Raw genomic sequence first — 12,347 nt, forward strand, 5'->3', positions numbered from 1 at the left:
TCTTGGCATCTTTACAGACATTGTGGCATCTTTACAGACATTGTGGCATCTTGGCATCTTTACAGACATTGTGGCATCTTGTTACTGTTTTGTTAGACTGGTTTGTCGATCTCTAAACAGATACTATTCTCTCTCACACCAGTGTGTAAGTTCAAGGCCCATAAGCGCTGTGCGGTGCGCTCCACCAACACCTGTAAATGGACCACGCTGGCCTCCATAGGAAATGACATCATGGAGGATGAGGATGGGGTGGGTAATGTAGTTCTCTTAGTTATAACCCAAATCCTTAAGTTGTTTTCCTCAAAAGTTGAGATTCTAATCCTTCTGTTGTGTAGATCCACCTATTTGCCTCAAATAAAACAAATCTGATATTCCTTAATTAAATATCTCTCTGTGTTCCCTGTAGGTACAGTACATTCTGAAAGTATTCAGACCCCTTGACTTTTTCCACATTTTGTTACGTTACAGCCTTATTCTAAAATCGATTTTTATCCTCATCAATCTACACACAATACCCCATAATGACAATTCAAAAACAGGTTTTTAGAAATGTTTGCAAATTTATTACAAATATAAAACTGAAATATTACTTTTACATAAGATCCTTTACTCAGTATTTTGTTGAAATACCTTTGGCATCGATTACAGCCTCAAGTCTTCTTGGGTATGAAGCTACAAGCTTGGCACACCTGTATTTGTGGAGTTTCTCCCATTCTTCTCTGCAGATCCTCTCAAGCTCTGTCAGGTTGGATGGGGAGCGTCGCTGCACAGCTATTTTCAGGTCTCTCCAGAGATGTTCAATTGGGTTAAAGTCCCGCTTCTGGCTGGGCCACTCAAGGACATTCAGAGACTTGTCCAGAAGCCACTCCTGGCTGTGTGCTTAGGGTCGTTGTTCTGTTGGAAGGTGAACCTTTGCCCCAGTCTGAGGTCCTGAACCCTCTGGAGCAGGTTTTCATCAAGGATCTCCCTGTACTTTGTGCCATTCATCTTTCCCTTGATCCTGACTTGTCTCCAAGTCCCTGCCACTGAAAAACATCCCCACAGCATGATGCTGTCACCACCATGCTTCACCGTAGGGATGGTCGCAGGTTTCCTCCAGACGTAATGCTTGGCATTCAGGACAAAGAGTTGTTTCATCAGACCAGGGTGGGCTGTCATGTGCCTTTTACTGAGTAGTGGCTTCCGTCTGGCCACTCTACCATAAAGGCCTGATTGGTGGAGTGCTGCAGAGATGGTTGTTCTTCTGGAAGGTTCTCCCTTCTCCACAGAGAAACTCTGGAGCTCTGTCAGAGTGACCATCAGGTTCATGGTCACCTCCCTGATCAAGGTCCTTCTGCCCCGATTGCTCAGTTTGGCCGGGCGGCCAGCTCTAGGAAGAGTCTTGGTGCTTCTAAACTTCTTCCATTTAATAATTTTTGGGTACCCTTCCCCAGATCAGTACTGTGACATAAGTCTCGGAGCTCTATAGACAGTTCTTGTGACCTCATGGCTTGGTTTTTGCTCTGACATGCACTGTCAACAGTGGGACCTTATATAGACAGGTGTGTGCCTTTCCAAATCATGTCCAATCAATTGAATTTACCACAGGTGGACTCCAATCAAGTTGTAGAAACATCTCAAGGATGGTCAATGGAAACATGATGCATCTGAGCTCAATTTCGAGTTTCATAGAAAAGGGTTTCTGCTTTATTATAAATGTTTAATTTGAAGACATTTCTAAAAACCTGTTTTCGCTTTGTCATTATGGGGTATTGTGACGTCATTATGGGGTATTGTGACGTCATTATGGGGTATTGTGACGTCATTATGGGGTATTGTGACGTCATTATGGGGTATTGTGACGTCATTATGGGGTATTGTGATGTCATTATGGGGTATTGTGACGTCATTATGGGGTATTGTGACGTCATTATGGGGTATTATGGTGTTCATTAGGGGTATTGATCATTATGGGGTATTGTGACGTCATTATTTTTATTATGGGGTATTGTGACGTCATTATGGGGTATTGTGACGTCATTATAAGATTGATGGCAAGTCAGTCAGTCAGTGCTAAATGTGTGTGGTGTTTAATCACCCTTCATCCCCCTCTACCCACCCTCCCGTCCAATCCTCCTCTCTCATCCCCCCCCAGGTGTCCATGCCTCACCAGTGGTTAGAAGGGAACCTGCCGGTCAGTGCTAAGTGTGTGGTGTGTGATCGGAACTGTGGCAGTGTCAGGAGACTGCAGGACTGGAGGTGTCTATGGTGCACAGCTATTGTGAGTAGACACACACACACACACACACACACACACACACATAGAGACACACACAGTAGCGGATAATCACTCGTCAAGCAAAAAAAACCTCTCCTTCAGAATCTCTGGTCTCCATAGTGATTCTGTAGGTCTTAAAAATCACTGTCTACGTCTTAAATAGCACCCTATTCCCTACATAGTGCACTAATTTAGACCAGGCTAGTGCACCCTATTCCCTATATAGTGCACTACTTTAGACCAGGCTAGTGCACCCTATTCCCTATATAGTGCACTAATTTAGACCAGGCTAGTGCACCCTATTCCCTATATAGTGCACTACTTTAGACCAGGCTAGTGCACCCTATTCCCTATATAGTGCACTACTTTAGACCAGGCTAGTGCACCCTATTCCCTATATAGTGCACTAATTTTGACCAGGCTAGTGCACCCTATTCCCTATATAGTGCACTAGTTTAGACCAGGCTAGTGCACCCTATTCCCTATATAGTGCACTACTTTAGACCAGGGTAGTGCACCCTATTCCCTATATAGTGCACTAGTTTAGACCAGGGTAGTGCACCCTATTCCCTAGATATTATCCCCTATAGGGTGCACTATTTGGCAGTGGTGGAAAAAGTACCTAATTGTCATACTTGAGTAAAAGTACCTCATTGTCATACTTGAGTAAAAAGTACCTAATTGTCATACTTGAGTAAAAGTACCTCATTGTCATACTGGAGTAAAAGTACCTCATTGTCATACTTGAGTAAAAGTACCTCATTGTCATACTTGAGTAAAAGTACCTCATTGTCATACTGAAGTAAAAGTACCTCATTGTCATACTGGAGTAAAAGTACCTCATTGTCATACTTGAGTAAAAGTACCTCATTGTCATACTTGAGTAAAAGTACCTCATTGTCATACTTGAGTAAAAGTACCTCATTGTCATACTTGAGTAAAAGTACCTCATTGTCATACTGGAGTAAAAGTACCTCATTGTCATACTTGAGTAAAAGTACCTCATTGTCATACTTGAGTAAAAGTACCTCATTGTCATACTTGAGTCAACTTGAGTAAAAGTACCTCATTGTCATACTTGAGTAAAAGTACCTCATTGTCATACTTGAGTAAAAGTACCTCATTGTCATACTTGAGTAAAAGTACCTCATTGTCATACTTGAGTAAAAGTACCTCATTGTCATACTTGAGTAAAAGTACCTCATTGTCATACTTGAGTAAAAGTACCTCATTGTCATACTTGAGTAAAAGTACCTCATTGTCATACTTGAGTAAAAGTGAAAGTCACCCGGTAAAATACTACTTGAGTAAAAGTGAAAGTCACCCGGTAAAATACTACTTGAGTAAAAGTGAAAGTCACCCGGTAAAATACTACTTGAGTAAAAGTGAAAGTCACCCGGTAAAATACAAAACATCTAAAAGTATTTGGTTTTAAATATTCTTAAGTATCAAATGTAAATGTAATTGCTAAAATGTACAAGTAGAAATGATTTTTTTTAAATCCTTATATTAAAGGGAAAGGAGGATACTTAGTCAGTTGTCCAACTGAATTCATTCAACTGAAATGTCTCTTCAGCATTTAATCCAACCGCTCTGAATCACAGAGGGGGGGGGCTGCCTTAATCGACATCCACGTCTTCAGGGAACAGTGGGTTAACAGACGGCCACATTTTCTAGTTTTTATTTATTTGCGGATAGTCAGGCTCCAAATCACAGACACCTTTACAAATGCAGCATGTGTTTAGTGAGTCTGCCAGATCAGAGGTAGTAGGGATGACCAGGGATGTTCTCTGTTTAGTGAGTCCGCCAGATCAGATGTAGTAGGGACCAGGGATGTTCTCTGTTTGGTGAGTCTGTCAGAACAGAGACAGTAGGGATGACCAGGGATGTTCTCTGTTTAGTGAGTCTGTCAGAACAGAGACAGTAGGGATGACCAGGGATGTTCTCTGTTTAGTGAGTCCTCCAGATCAGAGGTAGTAGGGATGACCAGGGATGTTCTCTGTTTAGTGAGTCCTCCAGATCAGAGGCAGTAGGGACCAGGGATGTTCTCTGTTTAGTGAGTCCTCCAGATCAGATGTAGTAGGGACCAGGGATGTTCTCTGTTTAGTGAGTCCTCCAGATCAGAGGTAGTAGGGATGACCAGGGATGTTCTCTGTTTAGTGAGTCCTCCAGATCAGATGTGGTAGGGACCAGGGATGTTCTCTGTTTAGTGAGTCCTCCAGATCAGAGGTAGTAGGGATGACCAGGGATGTTCTCTGTTTAGTGAGTCCGCCAGATCAGAGGTAGTAGGGATGACCAGGGATGTTCTCTGTTTAGTGAGTCCTCCAGATCAGAGGTAGTAGGGACCAGGGATGTTCTCTGTTTAGTGAGTCTGCCAGATCAGAGGTAGTAGGGACCAGGGATGTTTGAATTTGTCCATTCCCTGTCCTGCTAAGCATTCAAAATGTAACGAGTATTTTTGGGTGTCAACAGAAATGTAAGGAGTAAAAAGTACATTATTTTCTTTAGGAATGTAGTGGAATAAAAGTATAAGTAGTCAAAAATATAAATACCCCAAAAAACGACTTAAGTAGTACTTTAAAATATTTTTACTTAAGTACTTTACACCACTATATTTGGGACGCACATTGGATCCCACTGTTTTGACCATCTAAATACCATCGTGTGTGTGTGTGTGTGTGTGTGTGTGTGTGTGTGTGTGTGTGTGTGTGTGTACAGGTCCACAGCAGCTGTAAAGAGCAGATGGGAAAGGTGTGTCCTCTGGGTCAGTGTCGCGTCTCAATCATCCCTCCTACAGCCCTCAACAGTATCAACTCTGACGGTGAGACAAACAAACACACACACCACTTATCATTTTCTCGAAGGTCACCTCTCCCTCCAGAGGTCAAAGGTACATAGGGAATAGGGTGCCATTTGGGACGCCTCTAAGACCCCAATCTAAACCTGTATCGTTTGGTTCATCTTTCTCTCCAGGCTTCTGGAAGGCCACCTCTCCCTCCTGCACCTCTCCTCTCCTGGTCCTCTGTAACTCTAAGAGTGGAGACAACCAAGGAGTTAAGTTCCTGAGGAAGTTTAAACAGCTCCTCAACCCTGCACAGGTCTTTGACTTAATGAATGGAGGGCCTCAGCTGGGGTAAGAGTTATATGTCTTGGTTTTATGTCTTTGGTGATTATCTTGGTTATTCATCATCTTTGGCTTTATACAATATGTGATGTTTGAATATCTTTGATTTCATATCATCTTTGACTATGAGAGGTCCTCCACTGATCCCTTGTCTCTCCCTCTGTAGTCTGCGTGTGTTCCAGAAGTTTGCCACGTTTCGTATCTTGGTGTGCGGAGGAGATGGCAGTGTTGGTTGGGTGCTGTCTGCACTGGACAAACTAAACCTGCACAAACAGGTAGGACTGAGAGAGAGAGAGAGAGACATGGAGAGAGAAATACAATGTGGAGAGACATAATGTAGAGACATAATGTAATGTTTACTGTTCATTTTCATTGTTTAATTCACTTTTGTATATTATCTACTTCACTTGCTTTGGCAATGTTAACACATGTTTCCCATGTCAATAAAGCCCCTTGGATTGAATTGAGAGATACAGAGAGAGAGATTCTGACCTGTACCAGTAACAGTCTTTTCAAATGTTTGTGTGTATCTATCTTTATTTGTCCTGTGTGTTGTCCCTCTCTCTCTCTCCCTCTCTCTCTCTCTCCCTCCCTCTCCCTCTCTCCCCCTCCCTCCCTCTCCTCTCTCCAGTGCCAGCTAGGTGTGCTCCCCCTGGGGACAGGTAATGACCTAGCCAGGGTGCTGGGCTGGGGAGCGCTGTGTGACGATGACACTCAGCTGCTACAGATCGTAGAGAAGCTGGAGAGAGCCACCACCAAGATGCTGGACAGGTAAGCCAGGGTGCTGGGCTGGGGAGCGCTGTGTGACGATGACACTCAGCTGCTACAGATCGTAGAGAAGCTGGAGAGAGCCACCACCAAGATGCTGGACAGGTAAGCCAGGGAACAGGCCTCTCGACCTCAATTGACGGATGAACGAATACCTGTATTACCCCGAAGGGGGATGAAAACCAGGTATTTACACAGGCAGTTATGAAAAGGTATTTTTATTTCTACAACTAGGGAATAAAAGGTATTTTTATTTCTACAACTAGGGAATAAAAGGTATTTTTATTTCTACAACTAGGGAATAAAAGGTATTTTTATTTCTACAACTAGGGAATAAAAGGTATTTTTATTTCTACAACTAGGGAATAAAAGGTATTTTTATTTCTACAACTAGGGAATAAAAGGTATTTTTATTTCTACAACTAGGGAATAAAAGGTATTTTTATTTCTACAACTAGGGAATAAAAGGTATTTTTATTTATACAACTAGGGAATAAAAGGTATTTTTATTTATACAACTAGGGAATAAAAGGTATCTTGAAGATATGAACGAAGTGGGGCAGGATACTGAGTTGGTGAATCTACAGAATTCTATCCTGTATCTGTCTTCAGGACTGGATCAGTCATTTCCTGCATGATCCCCTTCACATGGTTATTATCACCATAGTGAAGGATTTAATTCACACACACACACACAACACTTACATACACAACACTTCTTATGGAAGACTGAAGGATTACATTGATATGTTCTCTGAGATATAATGAGGTCACTGTGTTGAGTCAGATTAACTGTCAATGTCTGCGATTTGCTGTTGATTTCCTGGCATTTGACGTGTGTGTGTGTGTGTGTGTGTGTGTGTGTGTGTGTGTTCGTTCTCAGGTGGAGTGTGATGACATACGAGCTTCCCACCAAACACTGTCCAATGGTGAAGGAAGACTATTTTAGTCCCGACTCACCCTTACAGGTACTATAGGGCTCCAGGTTTGAGCCAAAAAGACGCCGCAGTTTCTCAAAATAAACAGGCTTTATCACACAACTGGTAATTTCTCCTTGAGCCAAAATGACACGCAGTTTCTCAAAATATGTAGGTTTTATCACGCAACTGGTTGTTTCTCTCTGAGCCGAAATGACACCTCAGTTTCTCAAAATACACAGACTTTACTATGAAACTGGTTGTTCCTCTCTCCTCAGGTCCACATCACTCAGTATGCAGACTCTGTGGCCTCCCACCTCACCAAAATCCTGGACTCGGACAAACCCACTGATGTCATATCCTCTGCCAAGTACGTGCACTGCATGCTGGGCTGCGGGGTGGTTCGGGAGGGAGGGAGAGGGATGGAGAGAGGGAGGGAGCGATCATGTCTTAATATCCTGGGGATGTCTGGAATGAAGGAGGAGGGAGTAAAGGAGAGAGAGGGAGGAGAGTATCTTTGAAGAGGGGGGGAAGGGAGAGGGAGAGAGGAAGGGAGAGGAGAGAGGGAAGAAGAGGTAGAGTACCCCTGAAGATGGAGGGAGTGGGGAAGGGAGAGAGAGGGAGGGAGGGAGAGGTAGAGTACCCCTGAAGGGGTAGGGAGAGGAGGGAGAGGAAAGAGAGAGGGAGAGGTAGAGTATCTCTGATAATACTGGGGAAGGGAGAGGTAGAGTATCTGATGAGGGAGGGAGAGGTAGAGTATATCTGATGAGTGAGGAAGGGAGAGGAAAGAGGGAGGGAGAGGTAGAGTATCTCTGATAATACTGGGGAAGGGAGAGGTAGAGTATCTGATGAGGGAGGGAGAGGTAGAGTATATCTGATGAGTGAGGAAGGGAGAGGAAAGAGGGAGGGAGAGGTAGAGTATCTCTGATAATACTGGGGAAGGGAGAAGTAGAGTATCTCTGATGAGGGAGTGGGGAAGGGAGAGGTAGAGTATCTCTGATGGGAGAGGTAGAGTATCTCTGATGGGAGAGGTAGAGTATCTCTGATGGGAGAGGTAGAGTATCTCTGATGGGAGAGGGAGAGTATCTCTGATGAGAGAGGGAGAGTATCTCTGATGAGAGAGGGAGAGTATCTCTGATGAGAGAGGGAGAGTATCTCTGATGAGAGAGGGAGAGTATCTCTGATGAGAGAGGGAGAGTATCTCTGATGAGAGAGGGAGAGGTAGAGTATCTCTGATGAGGGAGGGAGAGGTAGAGTATCTCTGATGCGGGAGGGAGAGGTAGAGTATCTCTGAGAGTGGTAGAGTATCTCTGATGAGGGAGGGAGGGAGTGAGGAAGGGAGAGGAGAGAGTATCTCTGATGAGAGAGGGAGAGGTAGAGTATCTCTGAGAGTGGTAGAGTATCTCTGATGAGGGAGTGAGGAAGGTAGAGGAGAGAGCGAGGATGTCTGTATTGATTCATCTCACTGTTCAGTCCCTGTGCCAGCTGGGTTACACAAGACTTAACACTACTTAGGAGACATCATCAGTGGATTAGGGTACAGACACTACTTAGGAGACATCATCAGTGGATTAGGGTACAGACACTACTTAGGAGACATCATCAGTGCATTAGGGTACAGACACTACTTAGGAGACATCATCAGTGGATTAGGGTACAGACACTACTTAGGGAACCTTATTAGAGCTGTAGAGTGCACTACTTAGGGGGACTTTTGAAGTGCAATAGGCTCCAGACACTCCTTAGTGCTGACATCATCAGTGCTGACATCATCAGTGCAATAGGCTCCAGACACTCCTTAGTGCTGACATCATCAGTGCTGACATCATCAGTGCAATAGGCTCCAGACACTACTTAGTGCTGACATCATCAGTGCTGACATCATCAGTGCTGACATCATCAGTGTAATAGGCTCCAGACACTCCTTAGTGCTGACATCATCAGTGCTGACATCATCAGTGCTGACATCATCAGTGCTGACATCATCAGTGTAATAGGCTCCAGACACTCCTTAGTGCTGACATCATCAGTGCTGACATCATCAGTGCTGTCATCATCAGTGCTGACATCATCAGTGCTGACATCATCAGTGCAATAGGCTCCAGACACTCCTTAGTGCTGACATCATCAGTGCTGACATCATCAGTGCTGACATCATCAGTGCAATAGGCTCCAGACACTACTTAGTGCTGACATCATCAGTGCTGACATCATCAGTGTAATAGGCTCCAGACACTCCTTAGTGCTGACATCATCAGTGCTGACATCATCAGTGCATTAGGCTCCAGACACTCCTTAGTGCTGACATCATCAGTGCTGACATCATCAGTGTAATAGGCTCCAGACACTCCTTAGTGCTGACATCATCAGTGCTGACATCATCAGTGTAATAGGCTCCAGACACTCCTTAGTGCTGACATCATCAGTGTAATAGGCTCCAGACACTCCTTAGTGCTGACATCATCAGTGTAATAGGCTCCAGACACTCCTTAGTGCTGACATCATCAGTGTAATAGGCTCCAGACACTCCTTAGTGCTGACATCATCAGTGTAATAGGCTCCAGACACTCCTTAGTGCTGACATCATCAGTGCTGACATCATCAGTGAACCTCTCCTGATTCTGCCTCCTCAACCCTCCTCTCCTCCCTTTCTGCATCCTTTGACTCTCTATGTCCCCTATCCTCCAGGCCGGCTTGGTCCTCCCCTCCCGCTCCGTGGCTCGACGACTCATTGCGAGCTCACAGAACAGGGCTCCGGGCAGCCGAGCGGAAATGGAGGAAAACTCGCCTCCCTGCGGACCTGGCATCCTTTCACTCCCTCCTCTCTACATTTTCCTCCTCTGTCTCTGCTGCTAAAGCCACTTTCTACCACTCTAAATTCCAAGCATCTGCCTCTAACCCTAGGAAGCTCTTTGCCACCTTCTCCTCCCTCTTGAATCCTCCTCCCCCTCCCCCTCCTCCCTCTCTGCAGATGACTTCGTCAACCATTTTGAAAAGAAGGTCGACGACATCCGATCCTCGTTTGCTAAGTCAAACGACACCGCTGGTTCTGCTCACACTGCCCTACCCTGTGCTCTGACCTCTTTCTCCCCTCTCTCTCCAGATGACATCTCGCGTCTTGTGACGGCCGGCCGCCCAACAACCTGCCCGCTTGACCCTATCCCCTCCTCTCTTCTCCAGACCATCTCCGGTGACCTTCTCCCTTACCTCACCTCGCTCATCAACTCATCCCTGACCGCTGGCTACGTCCCTCCTGTCTTCAAGAGAGCGAGAGTTGCACCCCTTCTGAAAAACCTACACTCGATCCCTCCGATGTCAACAACTACAGACCAGTATCCCTTCTTTCTTTTCTCTCAAAACTCTTGAACGTGCCGTCCTTGGCCAGCTCTCCCGCTATTTCTCTCAGAATGACCTTCTTGATCCAAATCAGTCAGGTTTCAAGACTAGTCATTCAACTGAGACTGCTCTTCTCTGTATCACGGAGGCGCTCCGCACTGCTAAAGCTAACTCTCTCTCCTCTGCTCTCATCCTTCTAGACCTATCGGCTGCCTTCGATACTGTGAACCATCAGATCCTCCTCTCCACCCTCTCCGAGTTGGGCATCTCCGGCGCGGCCCACGCTTGGATTGCGTCCTACCTGACAGGTCGCTCCTACCAGGTGGCGTGGCGAGAATCCGTCTCCCTCACCACGTGCTCTCACCACTGGTGTCCCCAGGGCTCTGTTCTAGGCCCTCTCCTATTCTCGCTATACAGCAAGTCACTTGGCTCTGTCATAACCTCACATGGTCTCTCCTATCATTGCTATGCAGACGACACACAATTAATCTTCTCCTTTCCCCCTTCTGACGACCAGGTGGCGAATCGCATCTCTGCATGTCTGGCAGACATATCAGTGTGGATGACGGATCATCACCTCAAGCTGAACCTCGGCAAGACGGAGCTGCTCTTCCTCCCGGGGAAGGACTGCCCGTTCCATGATCTCGCCATCACAGTTGACAACTCCATTCTGTCCTCGTCCCAGAGCGCTAAGAACCTTGGCGTGATCCTGGACAACACCCTGTCGTTCTCAAATAACATCAAGGTGGTGGCCCGTTCCTGTAGGTTCATGCTCTACAACATCCGCAGAGTACGACCCTGCCTCACACAGGAAGCGGCGCAGGTCCTAATCCAGGCACTTGTCATCTCCCGTCTGGATTACTGCAACTCGCTGTTGGCTGGGCTCCCTGCCTGTGCCATTAAACCCCTACAACTCATCCAGAACGCCGCAGCCCGTCTGGTGTTCAACCTTCCCAAGTTCTCTCACGTCACCCCGCTCCTCCGCTCTCTCCACTGGCTTCCAGTTGAAGCTCGCATCCGCTACAAGACCATGGTGCTTGCCTCACGGAGCTGTGAGGGGAACGGCACCTCAGTACCTCCAGGCTCTGATCAGGCCCTACACCCAAACAAGGGCACTGCGTTCATCCACCTCTGGCCTGCTCGCCTCCCTACCACTGAGGAAGTACAGTTCCCGCTCAGCCCAGTCAAAACTGTTCGCTGCTCTGGCCCCCCAATGGTGGAACAAACTCCCTCACGACGCCAGGACAGCGGAGTCAATCACCACCTTCCGGAGACACCTGAAACCCCACCTCTTTAAGGAATACCTAGGATAGGATAAAGTAATCCTTCTCCCCCTCCCTCCCCCCCCTTAAAAGACCTAGATGCACTATTGTAAAGTGGCTGTTCCACTGGATGTCATAAGGTGAAAGCACCAATTTGTAAGTCGCTCTGGATAAGAGCGTCTGCTAAATGACTTAAATGTAAATGTAAATCAGTGCAATAGGCTCCAGACACTCCTTAGTGCTGACATCATCAGTGCTGACATCATCAGTGTAATAGGCTCCAGACACTCCTTAGTGCTGACATCATCAGTGTAATAGGCTCCAGACACTCCTTAGTGCTGACATCATCAGTGCTGACATCATCAGTGTAATAGGCTCCAGACACTCCTTAGTGCTGACATCATCAGTGCTGACATCAGTGCTGACATCATCAGTGCTGACATCATCAGTGCAATAGGGTCTGTCGGCTCTGTACTTCTATCAAATGTGTCTCTCTCTCCCCTGAAAGGTGAAGTAGGGTTTAAAAATGAATGTTCATGCAGTAGATAATACAGGAATGGAGAAATATGTTTCACACTGGTATCACTACCTCTCTCTCTCTCTCCTCTCATCCACTCTCTCTCTCCTCTCATCCATTCTCTCTCTCCTCTCATCCATTCTCTCTCTCCTCCCATCCACTCTCT

The 12,347-nt window shown here is 46.0% G+C and overlaps 1 protein-coding gene across 1 annotated transcript in view; it reads left to right on the top strand.

Annotated features, from left to right (window-relative positions):
- LOC115122314 (diacylglycerol kinase delta-like) overlaps window positions 1-12,347 on the top strand; it is a 94,953-nt gene that overhangs the window by 56,792 nt on the left and 25,814 nt on the right. Inside the window, exons 8-15 of the mRNA XM_065025258.1 lie at window positions 143-249; window positions 2,135-2,260; window positions 4,976-5,078; window positions 5,231-5,390; window positions 5,548-5,656; window positions 6,013-6,152; window positions 7,033-7,117; window positions 7,345-7,436. Of these exons, the coding sequence (XP_064881330.1) occupies window positions 143-249; window positions 2,135-2,260; window positions 4,976-5,078; window positions 5,231-5,390; window positions 5,548-5,656; window positions 6,013-6,152; window positions 7,033-7,117; window positions 7,345-7,436 (922 nt within the window). The remainder of the gene's footprint in view (window positions 1-142; window positions 250-2,134; window positions 2,261-4,975; window positions 5,079-5,230; window positions 5,391-5,547; window positions 5,657-6,012; window positions 6,153-7,032; window positions 7,118-7,344; window positions 7,437-12,347) is intronic.

This window comes from Oncorhynchus nerka, linkage group LG12 (genome assembly GCF_034236695.1).
Source record: "Oncorhynchus nerka isolate Pitt River linkage group LG12, Oner_Uvic_2.0, whole genome shotgun sequence".
Taxonomy (NCBI): Eukaryota; Metazoa; Chordata; class Actinopteri; order Salmoniformes; family Salmonidae; genus Oncorhynchus; species Oncorhynchus nerka.